Source organism: Mus caroli, unplaced genomic scaffold, assembly GCF_978045245.1.
Source record: "Mus caroli unplaced genomic scaffold, Mus_caroli_1 scaffold_1, whole genome shotgun sequence".
Taxonomy (NCBI): Eukaryota; Metazoa; Chordata; class Mammalia; order Rodentia; family Muridae; genus Mus; species Mus caroli.
The window spans coordinates 106879400-106905639 of record NW_028227256.1 but is presented as its reverse complement, the minus strand read 5'-3'; the positions used below and the strand labels follow the sequence as shown (position 1 = coordinate 106905639).

Here is a 26240-nt window from a genome sequence, read left to right as displayed (position 1 = left end):
CTATCTTGATTTGTTGCTACTCTTAAGAAAAAATAAGATCAGAAACTCAAGTAACAGCTCATTCAGGGAAGTATGTAAAGCATCCATTGCTGGTGCAAATGCAAACTTGTACAGCCACTTTTGAAATCAATTTGGTGGTTTAAAAATTAGGAATAGGTCTACCTCAAGACCCAGCTTTACAACTCCTGAGCATATTCCCAAATATGCTCTACTCTACTAGATGGACATTTGATCAGCTATGTTCATAGAAGCTTTATGCCAAGGTCCAGAAACTGGAAACAACCTAGATGTTTCTCAACTGAAGAATTAATAAAGAAAATCTACATAATGGAGTATTACTCAGCTATTGAAAATAATAACATCATAAAATTTAAAGGGAAATGGATGGAACTAGAAAAGATCATTCTATGGTAACCCAAATCTAGAAGGACAAATGTGATATGTATTCAATCACGTATAAATGAATATTAACCATAAAGTAAAGGTAATAATGAGACATTATACAGACACACAAAAAAGCTAAGTAACAATGAGGACCCCAAAGGAGATGATTGAATTTCACCAATAAGGGGATATAGAATCTTGGTTGGATGGAAGAAGGAACTGGGGATGTGAATAGGACAGATCAGATGTGGGGAGTTCTGAAGGAGAGAGTACTTACAGAGTTAACTGGAATGGGAAGGGGGAACATGCCTGGGATGAGCTAGAAACATAGGACAATGGAAACTCCCAGAAAACTATGAGGGTAATCCTAGCTAAGAACCCTAGCAATGGGGGGTTTGGAACCTGAAATGGCCATCTTCTGTAGTCAGACAAGATTTCTAATGGGCAGAACGGGACAACAACCCAGACACAAAATCTTCAACCTACAATTTGTCCTGCCAACAAGATATACAAGAGGAAAGATGGAGCAAAAATTGAGAGAATGGCCAACCAATGACTTGTCCAGCTTTTGTATACCATGATAGGAGCCCACCCCAACACTGTTAATGATATTCTGCTAGTCTTGAAGACTAGCCTTGTGTGATGGTCATAATAAAGCTTCACCACACTGATGGTGACCATATTGTAATATGATTGCTAACAAGTTCATTGAAATGAAATCATAAACAACACAAAACATAATAAAATACCTAGAATTGTTAGCAATTATTTTTTATTATTTTTCATGACCTCTTTTTCTACGGTTTGTGTCCGCCTTACTTTCACTTATGATATTCACTAACTTTGGATTTATTATCATCACACTTCATGTCATATCCTGTTATTTTTCTAAAATGGAAAAATGCTTAGACTAGAAATGTCCAGTTCATGTTTGATTCTACTTTACCAATTTCTTCCTTCTCTTCAACACATGTATATCTTTTACTTTATTCAGCCATATGCCTCCTGAACTATATTATAGTTCTTGTGAATATACCTCACATCCCTCCACTAAGCCCAGTGACCTCATCTGCTAGGTCTCATCTGCTTTGGATTTTGCATTGAAAAGACAGGTAGTACTAGATATAGTTTACTTCTATCAACCTCCATTTTCTCAAATACAAAAATACAGATAATAGTCCTTTTATTACATATGCACTAATTTATAGAAATTTATAAAGATTGGATAAATTTGTATTTATGAAGTAAGTGTATAATAAACAATACCTCCTTTATTAAATATTAATTCATACATGACTAACTCACACTGTAAAGCCTTAAACGTTCAGTTTCTATTTCTCCAAACATGGTATCCAAGTTTGAAGTATCCAAAGTATGCAAGTTACATCAAAAAATAAGTATAGATTCTACTTACATCCACATGAGTAAAATGATTAGAATGATCACCCAAAACATACTTAATGGAGCTGATATTAATTGTGAAGTATTCTGAATGATGAATAATTGTTTACTAAGGATTTCTTGAGTGTGTTAAATATGTAGCAATGCTTATCAAATCCACATACTTTTAAATATTATTTGTGGATTCATTAAAATGCATTTTGTCTCCTATGTGCTTTATGGTACGTTTTAATAATATACTACTACATAAAGGAAAACGTGTATGTGAGTAAACATTAATGTAGAGACGGAGAGAGGAATGGGAATAAATGAGGAGTGATCTAGCTACTTTCAAGAGGCTTTTATGCTTCAGCAAATTACACACACACACACACACACACACACACACACACACACACACACACATATATATATATAATTTATACATGGTACCTGACAGAAGTAAATAAATAATGGAAAGGCTTAAGTAGATATTGTGGTATAGAGGACAATAAACAGTAAATGTGAAGTTTGCTTGATTACTTGCAGTTTTGATAACATGTTCTTAGAAGAAAAAGCACAAATATATAGCAAAATATATTATGTAAACCTGAAACAATGTAGGTAATGTTTTTCAGGAAAATGGTTCTAATTTTGAAAACAGTGGAAACACAGGTTCCAACAGCAATTGCTACATGATGAAGAAAAATCACACAGGTGGTACCTTTCTAATAGTGAGCTTGTGAAAGAATTTGTCTTGCTTTAAGAACTATAAGAAACATTTTAATATTCTTTAAGCATATTTGTTCCTAATAAGTATTTTTCAAAAGAATATATATGACATGATTTAAAATTAAATACTCAGACAAGCACAGGGATAATTCTGGTGATCAGAAAGAGTGTCATCTCAGGCCTGACTTAAGGGACCCTAGGAAGGACAATAAAAAACAAGGCTTTCACTTTTGTTCTATGGGTTATAAAATTACAAATATACACATATTCTCAGAAAGAAAAGGGCAACAATTTAACTTGTATTTTAAGCCTTCTTGGCACATCATTTTAAATGAATTAATTATAGTTGATATATAGCCCAAGTGAATCATTGAGATAAGTATAAAGCAACTGCAATATTTTGAACTGATGACAAGTATTGGTCATCTCTACTGGGACATTTTCTTCATGAGGTAGTCATAAAATTCTGATTTTTTTCTTTAACACACACACACACACACACACACATCACACAACTATTATCCTGAAGATATTATTACATTTCACCTATACCATATCTATTTTTTAACTGAGATAAATTGATCTTAAAAATATCTTCAAAATCCTAAACATTAGGAAAAAGATGAAAATTATATTCCAAGATATGTATTACTTATGCAATACAATGGTTTATCATAACTGGGTACATTCTATTTACTTAGATTATTCAGCATGAGCATATGGAATTCCTTCTGTCTTTTAGATAATCTATTCATGAGGTATTTCATATAATGGCAATATAATGTTTACTGCTTGCCTTTGAGTGCAGGAGTTCATTAGAAGAGAAACAGGAAAGTAAAATAATAAATTTAAGCATTTGTGGTAGATAGATGTTTCTCTGATACAATGGATGCTCTGAGACTACTATATCCCCGGTGTTAAAGGATCCATGGTGAAAGTACATAAATTAGGTTCAGAAGCCAACAGTTAGTATCCAAAATGCAAAATAAAAAGATCTTCTATATTCTGGAGAGCAGTACTCTAGGCAAGTTAGCACATACAAGACAAGAAAAACAAGCCTACAAAAAGCCATATATACAAAATCAGCTTCAGCATCGAGAAAATAAATTAATAAACAAAAGAATGGATAAATAAAGATTACATAAGATTGGGAGATGGAAGATAGAGAAGGCTGACATGGAAAACAATAAAATTTGACTGTAAATCAAGAGAAGAGGCAGGATTTAGGAATAGAGTTCAAGATTTCAGCTATTCAATGGAACAAGGAACATACATAGTGAGACCTGATGTAAAATTATGCCAACTAGAGATTTGCAAATGACATGCAAAAATTAGATACTGATTACCATGTCTCAAGACATAGAAACATTTAATTATAACTGAAATTAAATCCTTCTTTACTGAAAATGAGTGTCCAGGGACACCTCTCATTTAATGTGATCATTATAATGATTTAATTTGAACCTCAGTTAAGACAGAGCAAAAGTGTTCAAAGTATAATGAATATTTTATATACAAGTACAATATATGTGCTATATTCTGTACCAAAATAAATTCATATGTATAGTTGAAAGTGTGTTTTCAAAGGTGAAAATTAACTAGTGTAAACCATGAGTTAGACTCCCTGAATTAATTAAACATTTAGAAACGCATTGCATGAAGCACAGTAGGCCCTTCAGCTCTTATTGTATTAGCTTCCAGGCTTGAGACACTTAGAAGTATTAAGCCACTTCTCAGTGACATCTTGGTATTTAATACTGGAAAACACATTTGGAAAAATAGATTTTCAAGACAATTTATAAGACACCTCTTTTCTTCTTTCTGCTGCTTTTATTTGATTTCTGAATGTGACTGCCAGTGGCCCTATGGCTTTGCATCTACTTCCCTAATCTTTTGTTTGCTATGAGAAAAGAGACATACAGCAATAATAGTTGCCTAGGAGACAGTTTATAGAAATTTACTTGCATAATGCTGAAAGATAGCCAAGCTCATTGCATTAGCCTATGAAAGTAATGTTTCTCCTTCATTCTCTTTTATGTTTCCTTTATGTAGAAACATATTTGCTTTCATGAATGAACAACTGAAACACTGCCCATTATCTCAAAGACAACATGTGAAGGCTAGTACATTGTGATAGATTATGAGGAATATTGTGTTTTTTACATGCCTTTTCTGGTGTTATCATTATTCTAAGTTACTTGGTACACAGTTTTGTACATAAGTTAATTTTTTTCTCTGCTTATAAAACTAAGAAAACCTTTTCAAAACAAACAAAAAAAAAATCACAAACAGCCTCAGCAAAGGAGCCTAAAGCTTGTTGAGATTTGGAAGGTCACAGATGCAAAATTAAAAGATCTATGAAGGTTGAAAGCCAAGCTTCCTCTTTAGACATAGTGGAGGAGTTAGAATTCTCTGTGACAAATAATGAGTTTATATAAAAACCTTATTAAGCCAAGGCTTATAGAGCTGTGACACTTTGAGTGAAAAAAGCAAAGAGCAAAAAGGGGGACAACACTACTTCAATCACTTGGGATCATGGTCCAAGTAGGGAAACAAATAGAAACTAATTCCAAAATTGTTGCAGAACCTTCAGGGAGAAGAAATAGTCATCTCTGGGCAGAACAGACTCTTTAGCATGTCAACACTAAGTATTTTCCTTTTTAGGAATTCAAAGCCCAAAGGCATCTACAATTTTCTCCTAAATGAACATGAATCCCAAGTTCTCCCTTACCAAGAGGAATCACTTACCTTATTTTCATTAATTGGAAAGGTGAAAAAACCCTGGCAAATAACATCTAGAGGCAAGATTTACAACATTATTTTATAAGTTATAAGAATAAGCTAGTTGCATATTTTAAATCAGGCACTTTCCAGGATTTGTATTCCATTTAAACACCTGTAAAACATGCATGTTATTTCTTTCAAAACTGGCCATATCATGTCGAATTTTATAATAGTGTAATCAGAAGGAAAAGAATACAAAAATTTTAATTATTTGCTACCATTAAATTGAAAAATAAAATTTGAAGATCATAATTTAATCCTGAATATCTGGTGCTAGAAGATTTTGGCTACTTTATAGTTTCACTACATACATGAAGCTTAAAGTTATTGCACTTGTTTCAAATTTTTCTTTCAGTGTGACAATGTTATGTTTTGACTAATCGTTTGTTATAACTTTAGAAAACTAGAAAAATAAATAAATAAAATTCAATGCAGAAAACTTTGGTCTGTATAAAGAGAAGTGGCTTTTCTAAGTCTCAGGTGACATGTCTGAAATTAACCATTAACAGAAAGATGTATCCATTAATAATCTCCTGAGTCAACACATATACACACAAACCATACATAGACCACACCCATAAACATGCAACATACACACAGCACATACCACTAACAAACATCCTCTGAATAGCATATATACATACACCACACATGACAAACACAAAAACATACCATACCTGCACACATACACAAACCACACAAATACTCATACATACATATGGATGTCCATAATTCACAAAAACAACACATACAGACACACACACACAGACACACACAGACACACCCCACCTACACACATTTCACACAGCACAACACAGTATAATACAGGGAAAGAGAAAAGGATGGATATTTGATAGACAGAGATATTTGAGAGAGAGAGAGAGATACTAGATACAACCAAGAATGGTGCATATAAAAACTGTTTTACTTTCAATAACAGTTTGATGATTATAATCTATAAAAGAGTCAAACAATTTTGATTACAAAAAGGTAACATTCACACAACACATTATTATAAATTAGAGGTGAAACAGGCTTTATTTGGACAGTCTTTTAAAATATTAAAGTTAAATAACTAGCTGTGATAACCAAATTTGATAGAGTACATTTAGTTGTACATTGTTTCTGAAAGTGTGGTATAATGGATTATGTGTTTAGGTATGTGTGCACATATATGTGTGCATATATGTGTGTGTGATAAATTGTCAATACGTAAAAGCTAATCATTTGTCTATCTTTCCTCTCCCTTTTCTATAAACCTGTTGTTTCTAAATGTTCATTGTCTTTCCAGATGTAGAAGCTTTATATTCTACATGGTTTCTTCTGTTTTTTTATAAAGTAAATGTACAATTTTCCTGTTTATTTTTATGTTTTAGAATGCAAGTAGATCAATAAACACTTACATACAATATTTCCATTTTTAAATATTTACTTTTAGTCATCATATTCTAATATTTTAACTGTGGATTACATATCATTGATAATAAATTTTGGGAAGTTTCTCATACCTGTTTGAAGTTTTTTAGAAAAAATTATTTAATTATTTTTTTCAAGGTTTACTCGTATAATTCATTATTAAAGACAATAACTTCTATTTTATGAAACTGTTTACATTGTGTTAAGACTTAAGACTTAGCTTGGTTAATACAGTGATGCCTTTTCTTACATCAACAACACCTAAAAGAAAATGGAATGCTCTTTATGTAGTAGGTATACAGTTCTGTAGATAAATTATTTAATATAATTCTCATCTCTAGTAATCTCAGACTAGTAATATGAGTTTACATTTGAGACTATCAAGATATTTTGCAGAAAAACTAGTGTCCTCCTTGTGAGGAACTAAAGCACAACATAGGCAAAGAATAGGACACAGGTCCACAAATCTATCACAAACTGCATGCCAGGTTGATTTCCATCTCAAACGCTAATTTTATAAATATGTATTGGAAAAGGACTTACTAACTCCTTTAAAATTCAAAAAAACACAGGGTAGAGCCACAAGTGCAAAGTTATGTGCTTGTAATCCTTGTAGGTATTTAGAATATGAAGGAGAATATTAACATCGAATGAACACATTCATTATCCAATGGCCATGTTGGATGGCTCCCAATATTAAAAAGGATGCTGTGTCATCACTTATACAATTGTGATTCTATTATGATCTCTAAATTTAGTTCACTTACATAATAAATTAGACGTAGGAAAGTAAAATTAGATATGAAAATAATTCATAATAAATTATATTTGTATTACCACAATTTCAGTTTCTTAAAAAAACAACATAATTTAAGAAATCTACTGCACATAATTCATGAAAAAATTTTCCATTGTGAAATAATTTATCAAATAAACATACTATCAAAAAACCATGAAAAATATTCCTCCTACTCTAATATGTGGCAAACTATTCCCTAGAAAAAGCAAGAAATTAATCATCTTTAAAGAAACCCAAAAGAAGATAGGCACACGAACATAATGCCAATTCTAATAACAAACATAAGAGGGAGCAAAAATCACTTTTTGTTAATATTTATTCACATCAATGGACTCAATTACCCAATAATAAGACATAGACTAGCAGACTGGATACTTAAACAGGACTCAGCATTTTCTGCATACAGGAAATACACTTCAGTGACCAAGACAGACACTATGGGAAAGTGGAAGGATGGAAAAAAAATTCCAACCAAATGGTCCCAAGAAACAAGCTTGAGTAGCTATTCTAATATCGAATAAAATCATCTTTCAACCAAAAGTTATCAGAAAAATCAGGAAGGACACTCATATTCAACAAAGGAAAAATGTGCAAAGATGAGACCAAAATTCTGAATGTCTATCCTCCTAATGAAAAGGCACCCATATTCATAAAAGAAACTTTACTAAAGCTCAAAGCACATATTGCACTACACACAATAATAGCAGGAGACTTCAAAACCCCACTCTCAGCCATGGACAGATCATGGATCAGAATCTAATCAGAGATGCAATAAAACTGCCAGAAGTTATGAACCAGATGGATTTAATAGATATCTATAGAACATTTCACCCTAAAACATATATATATATATATATATATAGTTCTTTCCAGAACCTCACAGTACATTCTCAGAAACTCACCATATATCAAAAGATGCAAGAATATTGAAATAATTCTAAGCATCCTATCAGATCACCATGGACTAAGGTTGGTCTTCAATAACAACAAAACAACAGAAAGTCCACATACACATAGAAACTGAACAAAACCCTACTCTATGATAACTTGGTCAATAAAGAAATAAAGAATAAAATAAAAGACTTTTTAGAATTTAATGATAATAAGTTACAATGTACATAAACTTATGGGACACAATAAAAGCAGTGCTAAGAGGCAAATTCATAGCTCTGAGTGTCTCCAAAAGGAAACTGGAGAGAACATACAGTTGTATCTTGACAGTCCATCTGAAAACTCTAGAACAAAAAGAAGCAAATGCATTCAAGAGAAGTAGACAGCAGCAAATAATCAAACTCAGGGCTGAAATCAAACAAGTAGAAACAAATATAACTATACAAACTTCAGCAAAACCAGGATTTGGTTCTTTGAGAATATCTACAAGATAGATAAACCCTTAGCCAGGCTAAAAAGAGAGTACAGAGACTGTATCCAAATTAACAAAATCAGAAATGAAAAGGGCAATATAACAACAGAAACTGAGGAAATACAAAAAAATCATCAGAACCAAATACAAAAGCCTATATTCAACAAAACTGGAAAATCTGCATGAAATAGACAATTTTCTACACAGATAAAAGGTACCAAAGTTAAATCAGGATCAGATAAACCATCTACACCCACAGGTTCCATAACACCTAAAGAAATAGAAGCAGTGATTAAAAATCTTACAACCCCAAAAAAGTCCAAGAGCAGATGGGTTTGATGCAGAATACTATCAAACCTTCAAAGAAGACCTAATACCAATACTCTTCAAACTATTCCACAAAATAGAACCAGACCTACCCAATTCATTTTATGAAGCCACAGTTATGCTTATTCCTAAACCACACAAAGACCTAACAAAGAAAGAGAATTTCAGACCACATTCTCTTATGAATATCAATGGAAAAATACTAAATAAAACTCTTGCAAACCAAATCCAAGAACACATCAAAAATTCATCCATCATGATCAAGTTCACTTCATATCAGGGATGCAGGGATGGTTTAATATATGAAAATCCATTGTCGTAATCCACTATATAAACAAACCCCAAAACAAAAAAAACACATGATCATCACCTTAGATGCTGAGAAAGCATTTGACAAAATCCAACACTCATTCATGATAAAAATCTTGGAAAGATCAGGATTTCAAGACCCATATCTAAACATAATAAAAGCAATATAGAACACACCAATAGCCAACATCAAGCTAAATGGAGAGAAACTTAAAGCATCACCATTGTCTTAGTCAGGGTTTCTATTCCTGCACAAACATCATGACCAAGAAGCAAATTGGGAAGGAAAGGGCTTACACTTCCATACTGCTGTTCATCACCAAAGGAAGTCAGGACTGGAACTCAAGCAAGTCAGAAAGCAGGAGCTGATGCAGAGGTCATGGAGGGATGTTCTTTACAGGCTTGCCTCCCCTGGCTTACTCAGCCTGCTCTCTTATAGAACCCAAGACTACCAGCCCAGAGATGGTCCCACCCACAAAGGGTCTTTCCCCCTTGATCACTAATTGAGAAAATGCCTTACAGTTGGATCTCATGGAGGTATTTCCTCAACTGAAGATCCTTTCTCTGTGATAACTCCAGCTGTGTCAAGTTGACACAAAACCAGCCAGTGCACACACTAAAATCAGGGGCTAGGAAAAGCTGTCCACTCTCTCCCTACCTATTCAATTTAGTACTCAAAATCTTAGCCAGAGAAATTAAACAATAAAAGGAGATCAAAGGGATCAATTTGGAAAGGAAGAAGTCAAAATATCACTATTTGTAGATTGTATGATAGTATCCTTAAGTGACCCAAAAAGATTCCACAAGAGAACTTCTAGACTTGATAAACAACCTCATCAAAGAAGCTGGATATAAGAGTATCTCAAACAAAAAAGTAACCTTCCTCTACTGAAATGATAAACAGGCTGAGGAAAGAATTATGGAAATGACACCTTTCATCTAGTCACAAATAATATAAAATACCTTGGTGTGATTCTAACAAAGCAAGTGAAAGATCTGTTTGACAAGAACATCAAGACTGGAGAAAGTAAACAAAGAAGATTTCAGAAGATGGAAAGATCACCCATGCTCATGGATTGGCAGGATTAATAGAGTAAAACTGGCCATTTTGCCTAAATCAATCTACAGATTCAATGTAATCCCCATCAAAATTCCAACTCAATTCTTCATAGAGTTAAAAAGAACAATTTCGAAGTTTATTTGGACTAATATAAAACAACCAGAATACTGAAAACTCTTCTCAACAAAAAAGAATTTCTGAGGGAATCACCATCCCTGACCTCAAGCTGTATTTACTGAGCAATAGCAATAATAACTGCCTGGAATTGGTACAGAGACAAGCAGGTAGATCGATGGAAGAGAATTGCTGACCCGGAAATGAACCCACACAACTATGGTCACTTGAATCAAGACAGCAATTTCAAAAAATGGTGCTGGTTCAACTTGTGGTCAGCATGTAGAAGAATGAAAATTGATCCATACTTATTTCCTTGTTCATAGCTCAAGTCCAAATGGATCAAGGACCTCCACATAAAACCAAATATGCTAAAACTAATTCAAGAGAAAGTTGGCAAGACCCTGGAATACATGGGCACAGGGCATAAGTTCCTGAACACCAATGGCTTATGCTGTAATTTCAACAATAGACACACGGGGCCTCATAAAATTGTAAACCTTCTATCAGGCAAAGGACACTGTCAATAGGACTAAACAGCAACCAACAGATTGGGAAAAGATCCTTACAAATCTTACATCTGAAAGAGGGCTAATATCCAATATATATATAACTCAAGAAGCTAGACTCCAGAGAAACAATTATCCCTATTAAAATTATGAAACACAACTAAATAACTAATTCCCAAGTGGGGAATATAGAATGGTGAAGAAGTACCTAAAGAACATTCCTTAGTCATCAGAGAAATGAAAATCAAAACAACCTTGAGATTCTACCTCATACTAGTCAGAATGGCTAAGATCAAATTCGGAGGTGATATCAGATGATGGTAAGAATGTGGAGAAAGAGGCACACTCTTCCATTGCTGGTGGGATTGCCAGCTGGTAAAACCACTCTGGGGGTTCCTCATAAAATTGTACATAGTACTACTTGAGGACACAACTATAGGACTCCTGGGCATATACTCAAAAGATGCTCCAACATATAACAAGGATACATGCTCAACTATATTCATAGATGCATTATTTACAATAACCAAAAGTTGGAAAGAACCCAGATGCCCCTCAACAGAGGAATGGATGCAAAAAATGTGGTACATTTACACAATTGAAACTTTCCACTTAAATACTATGACTTTATGAAATACTTAGGCAAATGGATGGAACTAGAAAATATCATCCTCAATGAGGTAACCCAGTCACAAAAGAACACATATGATATGCACTCACTGATAAGTGGATATTAGCTCGGAATTCCAAGATGCAATTCACAGACTACATGAAGCTCATGAAGAAGGAAGACCAAAGTGTGGGTGCTTCAGTCTTTCTTGGAAATGGGAACACAATATTCAAGGGAAAAATACAGAGACAAAGTGTGGAGCAGAGACTGATGGAAAGGCCATTCAGATACTGCCCCACCTGAAGATCCATCTCATATATAGACACCAAACCCAGACACTACTGGGGATGCCAAAAAGTGCTTTCTGACAGGAGCTTGATATAGTTGTCTCCTGAGAGGCTCTTCCAGAGTTGACAAATACAGAGGTGGATGTTCACAGCCATCTATTAGACTGAGTATTGGTTCCCTAATGGAGGAGTTAGAGAAAGGACTGAAGGAGCTGAAGGGGTTTGAAACCCCATAGAAAGAACAACAATATCATTAACCAACGAGACCCCCGAGAGCTCCTAGGAACTAAACCACCAACCAAAGAGTACATATGGAGGTACCCATGGGTCCAGCTGCATATCTAGAAGAGGATGACCTTGTGAGGCATCAATTAAAGGAGATGCACTCGGTCGTGTGAGGTCTGGATGCCCCAGTGTAGGAGAATTCCAGGGCAGTTAGGTAGATGTGTTTGGGTGTGTGTAGGTGTGCCCTCATAAAAGCAGAGGTTGTGGGATGGGATAGGGCATTTCAGTAGGAGATACTGGGAAAGGGATAAGATCTGAAATTTAAATAAATAAAATATATAATACAAAATTTAAAAATTATAAAAACTTCAAAAAATAAAGAAAAAGGATTATTTTTTCTTTTTTTATTAGATATTTTCTTTATTTACATTTCAAATGCTATCATGAAAATTCCCTATATCCCCCACTCCCACCCCGGCCTGCTCCCCTACCCACCTACTCCCACTTCTTGGCCCTGGCGTTCCCCTGGCATAGAAAAAGGTTTATTTTAAAACTAAATTATTGGAAAATATTCACAGTAAGTTCAGATAATATATCTTGGGCTGCTGTTTTGAAAGTGAAGCTCATATTCTTTTATTATATGTTGTACTTTTTAAGCACACTGCTTGATTGAAAGGTGAGTAGTGTGTCATAGTTTAACATCTGGTAAATTATTTACATATCCTTGAAAAGGTTCTCAAAGGAAATAAAAAAATGAGACAAGAAAACTTATGGTGTTTGGTTGTTTTGGTAATTTTTCCTACAAAGCAATAACAGAAACCAGTACCTACCCAGTAGTGTCAGGACACAGGCCAGTATTGCTATCAAGGCCCCAGTGCTGAGGCCAGCAGGTAGAACATAGGCCTCTGCATTGCAGGTCTGAGCTATGCCATCAGCATCACAGTCACATACACGGATGGTAAGTGTGTTGGTACTGCTTAGTGAAGGAGATCCACTGTCCACAATGAAAATGGGCAGATAATAAACTGATTGTTCCTGTCTGCGGAAGCCATTTCTTCTTGTGAGTATTGAGGCTGTATTGTCTAGGATAAAGAAAAGAAATGTATAACAAAGCTTTTCAAGAGCTTTAAATTTACAAATGTAAAGTCACACTTTTTACATTTCTCCTAAATGGCAAAACAACTGTGCTATACGTTTTTTATTTTTTTATTTTGTTTTTATTTTTGTTTTTTGTTTTTGAAACACCTTCAATAAATTTCTTTGGACATAAAGACAAATTTCTTATGTAATTCATGGTAATTATTAAGGTATTTCTGTTCCTCAACAGATAGCCAATAAAACAAACAAAACAAAACCACCATTATAATGTAAAACTAAATGTTTTATTAAATGGAATCTGTGTACATAATTTCCATTGTTGTTTCACATATCTAAAATTTCAAATTATATATTTATATAAAACCTTGACAAAGTTTTATATTAATGGATATTCCTTTTTAGTATAACTTCAAATGTATGACTTGCTTGAAAAGCTTCTAAATCAATAAAGCAATATACCATAAAATAACATAGTATCTATTTAAATTGATATGTAATTATGTATCACTAAACTAGAGCATACATTCTGAGAACTGACACAAGCTACTTCTTATGTTCATATGATGATTTACTGACATAAACTAAGATACTTATGATTTAGTTAGGTGATATAATCTTATAAGTCTTCCATCATAGACATGGTCTATTAATGTTTGAAAAAAAGAGAAGGGAACTGTGAACTGTTAAACACAGATACTCACAAGTGTGAGTATTGAAATAATTTTACATTTCAGTTATTCACACTTTCTCATGAAGCATCCTTATAAGTATTTTATTAATAGCATAGATATTAATTTACATCCATTATTCTATTTACTTTCTAAAAAGGTATAATGACTAGGAACATTTGAAAGTAATTGATTCATACATATAACTGCAATATATATTACAGAAATAAATTTAATTTTGAGGTATTTCTTTGTGTCATTTCTCTCAATTAACTGTTATGAATTAGTAGCATTCATAAAATGTATATTAAATAGTAAAATAGAAACACATAAAAAATCAGGGTCATACTGTTATCCTATAGGCAAATGTACTTTTATTTGATAATCATTTACAAATAGTTGAAAATTGCTTATTTAATATTATCATGAAGAATTCAATAATATTTTAAAGAAACCAAGCTGATATAACTGCATTAGCATCCCAAAGCAATAAGCTAATATACAAGATCAATTAAAAATATTGATTAGACAAAATAAAAATATTCCATTATTAGTTTGTATCTAGTATATTTTCATATATGCAATTTTGAACTGTTTTTCAAAATTATAATGCTTTAAAAATATTTAATTGTAAGGTATAAATTTGAAATTGTAAAAGGCATTAGCTGACTAATTAAGAATGAAGTTGTTTAGGGTTATCCTTCATGTGAATGTATACTTAATAATATACAAGTTAGTGGTTTGTTTTTCTAAAATGTTAATACTATCTCTATGAATTAATAAAAATGTTTCACAAAATTGTATATTGATAGTCTAACATTGCTCACATAAAAATTATTTATAGATAGGCATAGAAGCATATACATGGACACACACACAAACACATATACACAGCATTGAAAAGCATGGTCTAAAGGTTCAGCATGTGGAATAAGAACCCTATGATCAAGAAAGAGATTGTAGTGGTCAGAGCCAGTGCCTTGAGCAGACCTTGGGGGATAGCTCTGCACCCAATTCCACAACCCTCAGAGGAAGCTTGAAGCTCAGGTAGTCGAACATGCCCAGGATCTTAGGATCAAAGGACCACAGGATTTCAGGATTCCAGAGGCAGCTTGACTCCAAGAGGTCTTACAACCAGGATCTCAAGATCTCAGGATCACAGGATCACAGAGACAGCTGGACTCTGAGGAGTTTTAACATAACCAAGATAACAGGAGGCCAGGCTTCAATCAGAAACTGTGAGTGAAAGAAGCCATAGAGATAACCAGATGACAGGAGGCAAGCTCAAGAACATAAGCAACAAAAACCCAGGTTATTTGGCATCATCAGAACCCAGTTCTCCCAACATACCAAGTATTGGATACACAATCAACTGGAAACTCAAAATGCAGATTTAAAATCACTTCTCATGATGATGATAGAGGACTTTAAGAAGGACATGAATAACTCCTTTAAAGAAATACAGGAAAATATAGGCAAACAGGTAGAAGTCCTTAAAAAGGAAACACAAAAATCCCTTAAAGGAATTACAGGAAAACCCAACCAAAAAAGTGAAGGAATTGAACAGAACCATCAAGGATCTAAAAATGGAACTACAAACAGAAAAAAAAAATCAAAAGCAGGGTCTACCCTGGAGATAGAAAACCTAGGAAAGAGATCATGAGTCATAGATGCAAATATCATCAAACAAATAGAAGATTAGAAAGAGAATCTCATGTATGGCAGATACCATAGAAAACATTGAAACAACAGTCAAAGAAAATGCAAAATGCAAAAAGGTATTAATCTAAAACATCCAGGAAATCCAGGACACAATGAGAAGTTCAAACCAAAGGATAGTATATATAGAAGTGAGTGAAGATTCCCAACTTAAAGGGCCAGTATTTATAGAAGAAAACTTCTCTAAAGAAAGAGATGCCCATGAACATACAAGAAGCCTACAGAACTCCAAATAGATAGGACCAGAAAAGAAATTCCTCCCATCACATAATAATTAAAACACCAAATGCACAAAACAAAGAAAGAATATTAAATGCTGTAAGGGAGAAAGGTCAAGTAATATAAAGGCAGACCTATCAGAATTACACCAGACTTCTCATCAGAAGCTATAAAAGCCAGAAGATCCCGGACAGATGTCATAGAGACCCTAAAAGAACACAAATGCCAGCCCAGACTACTATACACAACAAAACTCTCAATTACCATAGATGGCGAAATCAAGATATTCCATGACAAAACCAAATTTACATAATATTTTTTTTACAAATCCAGCCCTACAAAGGATAATGGATGGAAAACTCTAACACAATGAGGGAAACAACACCCTAGAAAAGCAAGAAAGTAATCTTCCAACAAACACAAAAGAAGATAGCCACACAAACATAATTCCACTTCTAATATCAAAAATAATAGGAAGCAACAATCCCTTTTCTTTAATATCTATTAACATCAATGGACTCAATTCCCTAGTAAAAAGACATAGACTAACAGACTGGATACTTAAACATGACCCAGCGTTTTGCTGCATTCAGGAGATGCACTTTAATGACAAAGACAGACACTATGTGAGAGTGAAAGAATGGGGGGAAAAAAAAGAAAAAAAGCTTCAACCAAATCGTCCCAAGAATCTAGCTGGAGTAGCCATTCAAATATTGCATAAAATCATCTTTCAACCAAAAGTTATAAAAAAAGAGCAGGAAGGTCACTTCATATTCAAAAAAAGGAAAAATTCACCAATATAATACCACAATTCAGAATGTCTGTGCTCCTAATGAAAGGGCACCCACATCCACAAAAGAATTTTCACTAAAGCTCAAAGCACATATTGCACCACACACAAGAGAAGGGAGACTACAAACCCCACTCTCAGCAATGGACAGTTCATGGAAACACAAACTAAACAGAGACACAATGAAACAAACAGAAGTTATGATCCAAAGGGACTTAACCGATATCTATAGAATATTTCATCCTAAAACAAAAGAATATACCTTCTTATCATCACCTCATGGTACCTTATCCAAAACTGACCATATTATTGTTAACAAAACAGGCCTCAACATATACAAGAAAATTGAAATAATCTCATAAATTCTATCAGACCACCAAGGACTAAGACTGGTCTTCAGTAACAACAAAAACAATGGTAAGCCCATATACATGTTGAAACTGAACAAGGCTCTCTTCAGTGATAACTTGATCAAGGAAGAAATGTAGAAATAATTATAGACTTTTAAGAATTTAATGAAAATGAAAATACATCATAACCAAACTTATGGGACACAATGAGAACAATGATAAGAGGAAAACTCATAGCTCCAAGTGCCTATAAAAACACTGTGCCCCTTCTTAGAAGTGGGAACAAAAAACCCATGGAAGGAGTTACAGAGACAAACTTTGGAGCTGTGATGAAAGGATGGACCATCTAGAGACTGCCATATCCAGCAATCCATCCCATAATCAGCTCCCAAACGCTGACACCATTGCATACACTAGCAAGTTTTTGCTGAAAGGAACCAGATATAGCTCTGTCTTGTGAAACTATGCCGGGGCCTGGCAAACACAGAAGTGGATGCTCACTGTCAGCTATTGGATGGATCACAGGGATCCCAATGGAGAAGCTAGAGAAAGTACCCAAGGAGCTAAAGGGATCTGCAACCATATAGTTGGAACAACATGATGGACTAACCAGTATCCCGGAGATCTTGTCTCTAGCTGCATATGTATCAAAAGATGGCGTAGTCGGCCATCACTGGAAAGAGAGGCCCATTGGACTTGCAAACTTTATATGCCCCAATACAGGGGAATGCCAGGGCCAAAAGAATGGGAATGGGTGGGTAGGGAAGTGGGGGGGGGTATGGGGGACTTTTGGGATAGCATTGGAAATGTAATTGAGGAAAATACGTAATTAAAAAAAAAAGAAGCTAGAGATAGCATACACTACCTGTTTGACAGCATACCTGTAAGCTCTAGAACAAAAGGAACCTAATTCATCCTAGACGAGTAGTTGACAAGAAATAATCAAACTCAGGGCTGAAATCAACCAAGTGGAAACAAAAAGAACTATAAAAAGTATCAACAAAACCAGGAGCTGGTTCTTTGAGGAAATCAACAAGATAGATAAACCTTTAGCTGGACTAACCAGTATCCAAATTAACAAAATCTGAACTGAAAAGGAAGAGATAACAACAGAAACTGAAAAAAAAAAAAAAACCCTCAGATCCTAATACAAAAGACAACACTCAACAAAACTTGGACAATTTTCTAGATAGATACTAGGTACTGATTTTAAATCAGTATGAGATATACCCTGTCAACTATCCCATAACCCCTAAAGAACTAGCAATGTCCTTAAAATTCTCCCAACCAAAACAAACAAACACAAGCAAGCAAGGAAACAAACAAATGAACAAAAAAAAACCTAGGACCAGATGGTTTTAGTGCAGATTCAATCAGACCTTAAAAGAAGACCTAATACCAATTCTCTTCAAATTACTCCACAAAATAGAAATGGAAGGAACAGTATCCAATCCATTCTATGAAGACATAATTATATTTATACCTAAACTATACAAAGACCCAACAAAGAAAGAGATTTCAAAACAATTAACCTTATAAATATCAATGTAACAATGCTCAATAAAATTCTTGCAAATTAAAGCCAAGAATGCATCAAAACAATCATCCTTCATGATCAAGTAGGCTTCATGCCAGAGATGCAGGGATGGTTTAATAAAAGGAAAAGTCACCAACATAATCCACTATAAAAACTAATTTAAAGAAAAAAAACACATGATCATCTCATTAGATGCTGAGAAAGCATTTGACAAAATTCAACATCCCTTCATGGTAAAAGCCTTGAAAAGACCAGGAATTCAAGACTTATGCCTAAACATAGTAAAAGCAATATTGAGCACACCAGTAGTCAACATTAAACTAAATGTAGAGAAACTTGAAGCATGCCCACTAAAATCAGGGACTAGGCAAGGCTGCCCCCTCTTATTCTCTCTCTACCTACTCAATGTAGTACACGAATTCCTAGGCAGAGCAATGAAACAATAGGAGGTCAAGGGATACAAATTGGAAAGGAAGAAGTCAAAATATCACTATTTGTAGATGATATGATACTATCCTTAAGTGACCAAAAAATTCAACCAGAGAACTTCTAAACCTGATAACACCTCATTAAAGTGGCTGGATATAAAATTAACTCAAGTCATTCGCCTTCCTGTATTCAAAAGATAAACAGTTTGAGAAAGAATAAGGGAAACAACACCTTTCACAGTAGTCACAAATTATATAAAATACCTTGGTGTGACTTTAAACAAGCAAGTGAAAGATCTGTATGGCAAGAACTTCAAGTCTGTGGAGAAAGAAATCAAAGATCTCAGAAGATGGAAAGATCTACTATGCTCATGGGTTGGCAAGATTAATAGAGTAAAAATGGCCATCTTGCCTAAAGAAATCTACAGATTCAATGCAATCCCCATCAAAATTCTAACTAAATTCTTCATAGAGTTAGAGCAGTTTGCAAATTCATTTGGAATAACAAAAAACCCAAGATATCAAAAACTATACCCAACAATAAAAGAACTTTTGAAGGAATCAATCATCCCTGGCCTCAAGCTGTACTACAGAGCAATAGTGATTAAACTGCATGATATTGATTCAGAGACAGGCTGGAAGATCAATGGAATAGAATTGAAGACTCAAAAATGAACCCACACCAAAGGTCACTTGATCTTTGAAAAAGGAGCTAAAACCTCCAGCTTGAATCAAGACAGCATTTTCAATGGAGGAATTAGAAAAAGGACTGAAGGAGCTTAAGGGGTCTGCAACCCCATAGGAAGAAAAACAATATCAACTAACCAGAGCTCCCAGGGTCTAAACCACCAACCAATGAGTACCCATGGAGGGACCCATGGCTCCAGCCTTATATTGTAGCAGAGGTTGGCCTTGTTGGGCATAATGGCAGAAGTGGCCCTTGGTCCTGTAAAGGCTCGATGCCCCAGTGTAGGGTAATTTGAGGGCAGGGAAGTGAGAGTAAGTGGTAAGGGTATACCCTCATAGAAGCAGGAAGAGAGGGCATGTAATAGGGAATTTTTTGGTGGGGAAAATCGGGAAAGGGTGTAACATTTGAAATGTAAATAAATAAAATAACCAATTAAAAAAGAAAAGAAAAACTCAAATTAGAGATCATAATTTTTGGAGGAACACAGCTTGCATTTTTTTTTTATTTAGCTTAGTTATACAAAATATTTTTACTATAAAATTTTTTAATATAAGTGTAATAATTTGATATTAATAAAGAAATGCAGTTATGTTTTCAAATCCTATATGTGGTAATTTAACATACATTATTAAATTGTTTCTAACAGGAAAAAAAAGAAAGAGCTTGTAAAATACTCTGTATTTTCTTGCCTAATGTGGAAGACAAGACTAATAATCTTTAATTACTCTACTGATGCCCTTCAAGGTACATTCTAGGAAACTTTGGGCTTGCTGTAAATGACATGGGGAGATTTCAGATGTGTGGCAGTATGGATGCCCCATAAATCCAGAGAATTTCTTGTAAATGTTATACAGCAATATTGCTGCTATTGGACTGTGGCACTTGAGGGATATATTCACCATCTTCTTGTGAAGGTCATATATTCCCCTGTCTGCATCTGTGCTGGATGACTTCAAAGACAGAGAGTGAACTTTTGCAACAATGATTAAGTCAGAGAGTTTGGGATTACTCACCAAGAGAATGCTCTCTCCTTTATATTACTAAAGGGACAACGGAGTGCTCTCATTAGGTAGAGAATCGGATCAGGAAAAAAAAATTATTACTTTCAGATTGAATTTTCTAGGCTAAAATCAGTTTTTGCACTAAAGTTGTATCCTCAGGCAAAAGATTTCCTAAATTCTTTCTGAAAGCAAGTCTGTTCTGGTAAGCTACCTGGACTCTAATTTAAATCGAAACCTGATTCACAAGAAAACCTTTATAAAATATGAGTAAATTCTAATGCTTCTTTATGAATGTCTGATAATTATGAATTCGTTTTAAGCAGAACAGCAATCTACCTATTGGTACTTATAGTGTCACTATAATAACACATATCCATGGTACGCACAGCTAACTGTAAAGCAAGGAAACTAAGTTTAACATGGAAGTACATTTATTATTTATTATTTGGCCTTTGTTCATTGATTTACAAGATTGTATGAGATGGTTTAATGACAATATGAAAGAAGCCAAATGAGCATTTCCATTTCAGACGGCATGGGGAGCATAGCCACTTAAATGCTGTCCATCAACTTCTCTGAAGATAAAGATGTGACTGTGTCACCCATTGTTTACTTATGCAAATCAAGGAGTTTTCATTGTTTCTGGACAGGGTGGCGATTAATTTATATGTGTTGTAATGAACCATTACTGCAGTAAAGATCAAATGTGTTCAATATCCAGAATATTCCCATGTATGAATAATCCCAGTACTTGGGAGGCAGAGGCAGGTGGATTTCTGAGTTCGAGGCCAGCCTGGTCTACAGAGTGAGGTCCAGGACAGCTAGGGCTATACAGAGAAACCCTGTCTCAAAACTCCCCCTGTCAAAACCAAAATGTATATAATCCAAATATTTTCTGAGCTCTCAAGTAATGTGTCCACATTGTACTATTAAGGAATGTAGCTGACCTTCAAAGCATATCATTTGGATAATCAGCATGGTATATAAAGGAGGAGTTAAATACCTAGGAGACAGCCAAGAGATATAGACCTAACACTTCTAATTTGGCTCTGTGCTAAAATGATTTAAATAGCAGCTTCTCCTCTATGGATAAAAATTACTACCTTTTAATTAATGTACTTCCTGGGTTTTTTTCTCCTATAAAAAGCATTTCAAAATGAAATAGTGGACTTTCTTAGGATCTAATGCTTGCAATGCTGAAACTAGCCTTACCTTTGTTATCTTTCAATGAAAAGTTGTGGTTATTTGTCATGTCTGTTGTTAAGCTGAAGTAAAACTGGTGTCCATTGGATGGCTCATCTTTATCTACTGCACTGATTTTCTGGATAACCTTGGTAGAGAGAATGAAAACAAGGAAATTATACTAGTGTACTCTGCTGAGATTTCTACAGCAGGACACAGTAATTTTACACCTTATCACAAATGCCATCTTTTTGAATGAATCCAGGGAATAGATCAGGTGTACCAATTTGAATTATTCTAAAATGGGCTTCGGAAAATAAATGTCCTTTTCAAAGCACGTTTGAAGTTATATTTGTGAACCTCAAAGTCAAGCTGTAACAATTGATTAGACATCCCTGTAAACATCTTAAGACTCTAAAAAACAGAGATGCACAAGCCAAAGCCACTGTGAAATGCACTGAATTCTCAGAAACTCGATGTATGTAAACTCCTTTGTATACTATAGGAAAGAGTCCAATGAAACCTAATTCTTCCTTAATGCATTTTATTCCTCCTTAAAGGAATCTAGGCCTTTCCGTACATATCAGGGATTTTTTTTTTTACAATGTTTACCTTCTCTTCCTGAGGAATATCATAGCCCAATTAAACAAGAATCTGAAAGTTCCTTTAATATTAGCATGGGCTACACATCAAAGTGATAATTTTGCTGAAGCATGCGGATTGTGAGTTATCTTAAAAGTGGGAGTTTCAAAGGCATATTTGCAGGAAGCTTTTGCTTTTAAAGAAACTGCAAGAAGGTAGCTGATGCAAAGCATCTCACCTGTCCTGGCTGAGCGTTTTCACAGACAGTGGTTTCATAGTCCATAGCGAACTCAGGTGCGTTGTCATTAATATCCAGTATAGTGATGGCCACATAGCCTCTCCCCACCTGGGATGGATTCTCTGATAAATAAGAAAATATTGACTAATTAATTCTGATAAACTACTCATCATGCATTGCTATTTTATTCAAAGAATAGAAAAAAACAAGCAAAAATTTATAATTTTCCTTTTCTAAAGTATAATATCAAATAAAACTAGATTCATAACACCATACTATATAAACAAAACTGCAAATAATTTCACCTATATAAGCTCATTAATTTATGTATATATATTCAAACATACATTTATGTGTATATATTCAAATATACATTTTATTTTATTTACATATGTTTCACATGAATATGTTTATTTACATATGTGGATAGTCCCTGATAAAAGTGCTGAATGAGGAATAGAGAACTATGCAATTTATTTTAATAGTGCCATAGCCCATATTTATATTAGTATAAGCATATCATATACACTCATTTACTTTGACTACATTTTTAATAGTATATGGTTATATTTTCTCTTCAGTTATTTTATTCACAGACTAAAATTAGTTCTATACCACAACATCCATATATATGTGTGTATTGGTAGACACCAATTCAGTAATCTTCTATTAAGATAAAGACAATATCTATGATGTAATCAGACAAAAGGCTTCAGAAGGTAAGTCACACCCTTCAGTGTTTACACTTTTTCTTTTGCATTTTCTATGTAAGTTTCTGCACATAGAAACAATAAATCTGTATGTATTTTACATCTTACCAATTTGGGACATTCTAGGGTTTTTTTTCAGTTTAGACAGGCTTAAACTGACCTCACCTAATAACTACCCATTCTCTACTCTCACCTTGCTCCATCCAAAATTCATTTTAAACCTTTTGACTTACGGCTCTCCATTGCAAGGACTGTAATGTTATGAACAGCATTTGTCTCTCGATCCAATGATTTGGCAGTAGTAATAACTCCACTGTTGGCATCAATATTGAAATATCTCTCCAAGTCTGTGTTTCTGTCAATTGAATATCTAGTTGAAAATTTAGAGAAAATATTTCACATTCATGTTAATTTAGAATCTTTTTAACTTTTTTCATTAATTTTTTAAAGTAACCATCAAATCTTTCTAATTACAGTAGCATATGTCATCTTTGGACCTTTTTCTGTGTAGCGTGTGCATTGGTAATCTATTTCTTCATCTGTAAAATGTTTTGAAATGAGCATCATAGAATACATTTATTCTTCAACATGGCTTTGAATATTCCATTATACTTCTTCAAGCATTGCTATTATTATTTACAATTGACATTAGCACCAATCCTGAATATGGTTCCCTGTAAAATCAAACATATCTAGTTATCTTTTGATCTTCTGGACATATTACATTTTGTTTTGATTACATCAACTCAATATTAACATGTCTTTCGACTAGAAACATCACTTTGAAGTATTAACTTGCTTTCCAAAGACATGAAAGAAAGTTGTACACCTACTGCTGAAGTTGAACAACTAAGGCTGTAAATTTCCATCCTTTGCCTCCACAGGATATTTATAATATAAACATTTGTGAACAGTCGTGGTACATTTATATTCTCAGGCCATGTTATTATTTTATCACAATTATCATCTTTACATCCTGCTGTAGTCTTCATAATTGATTTGGACAGTGGTTCTAATTTCATAACAAATAATTCAGCACAAAAGGAACAAAGAAAAACTTAATAAGTGCATTCATTTTAGGCACAACCATTAAATGAGTGACTCAATTATATGCATGCTAAACCTTCAAGATATTTTTTATCACTTTGCCTCACATAATCTGTTCCTCTGCCTTAACTCTGTCATCAATCCTTATAAACATATTAGCTTTCACAGCACATATATAGTACCAATGAAACTCTATTTAATCATGTTCTTCTGTCCTTTATTCACCATCTCAGTAATTTTTATTCATAGTGAACAGAATATACTAATGCTGTCAGTATATTGCAAAATAAGTTTGCTATTTTCTATTGCCTCCATTCTTTCTTACCAATTGATGTAGCACAGACCTTATTTATTTCACTGCTGTGAACTGGCTACTACATGTAATATCAATAGATTAAAACACAGGTAGTCCTTTAGCATATTTTATATTTCTGAATTGGAATTTGGGAAGATAATTTTGAGGCAGTTTTTCAGCTCTTAATTCCTCATGTGGTTGCAGACCAGTATTGGCTGAGTATAGGGTCATTTGAGATGGCATATTTTAAGATCTTTTCTAAAGTGTCTAATTTCCATATGAATATCATATGAATGGTATGACTAGGATATTGGAAGTTTATGTTTTTTTTTTTTTTAATGGGTGTTCTCACGGAAGGAGAATGGGTTCTCAGAAAAAAGTTAAAGATATCCAGGCATATGTAAATATTAAAGAGAAATCACAGAAATCTTATACTCATCAAACAATTGAAAAATGCACCCTGAGGGCAAGTTTCCACCCATGGAAGAGTTCAACTGTAACATACGTAAACACCTTTGAAAAGAGAATAGAGAATGCTGTTGAAATTCAATTCACTATCATGGGAGTGTATGCAATCAGGTTCAGGTCTAAAGACTCAACGGGCCAGTGATTTAAGAGTTAGAGCACCGTGGATTGTCAGCTATAGAAACAGAATGGAACTGGTGTGTTAGAGAGAAGGTACAGGTATCACATGGGATGGAACTGGAAGATAGAGCTCCTTAATCCTGTTATAATTCAAATGATGTCATCTGCCCAGATGCAAAGACATGAAGCTTTGTAGAACTAGTCTTTGCCTTTCTGTGTTTCAGCCTCCATGTGCCCCAATCGTTTTTTCACTATGACCCCTTCTCTCTTTTGAAATGGAAAGAATCACCCTATAATATTGCATATTGTAAGGATCTAACAATTTTTATAATAATATTTCTTAAAATATAGTCAAATCATTTCCTGCTTCAATTGCTTCCCTCTATCTCCTCCCATGTGTTTTTCTGTACTTTTCCTTGAATTTGGTATAAGTCAAATGTTTCTGAGAGAATACTGAACTTTGAAATTTTCAAAAATATTAGAACTATATGAGTAACTCTTACAGATGTATTTGGTTTATTCAAATATAAATGACTTACAGATATATTAAACTCTTTTTGCAGCATGAGGTGGCCATAGAGTTTGTGGACCAAGGTTGAAATATTATGGTTAAATATAATAAATTTTGGTTCATTTAATGGCTAATTTTCATTGTCAAATTGAGTGAGTTGATTCCAACTAAGAAAAACTCCACTGGTGTTTCAGGAGAGATTTAACTGTGGAAATAAAGATGAGCCCTGAATATGAATAGAATATTATTATCTCCATATTACCTCATATTAAAATGAGGAACACCAACAATCT

General features: G+C 34.0%; 1 protein-coding gene across 3 annotated transcripts in view; it reads right to left on the bottom strand.

Moving 5' to 3' along the window:
* Window positions 1-26240, bottom strand: part of Cdh7 (cadherin 7) — a 171056-nt gene that overhangs the window by 19759 nt on the left and 125057 nt on the right. For all 3 annotated transcript variants that reach the window (XM_029480694.2, XM_021155574.3, XM_085840166.1), the window contains exons 8-11: window positions 23743-23879; window positions 22800-22921; window positions 22010-22127; window positions 13130-13381 (exon numbers count right to left, since the gene is read on the bottom strand). In XM_029480694.2, coding sequence (XP_029336554.1) covers window positions 13130-13381; window positions 22010-22127; window positions 22800-22921; window positions 23743-23879 — 629 coding nt within the window. The remainder of the gene's footprint in view (window positions 1-13129; window positions 13382-22009; window positions 22128-22799; window positions 22922-23742; window positions 23880-26240) is intronic.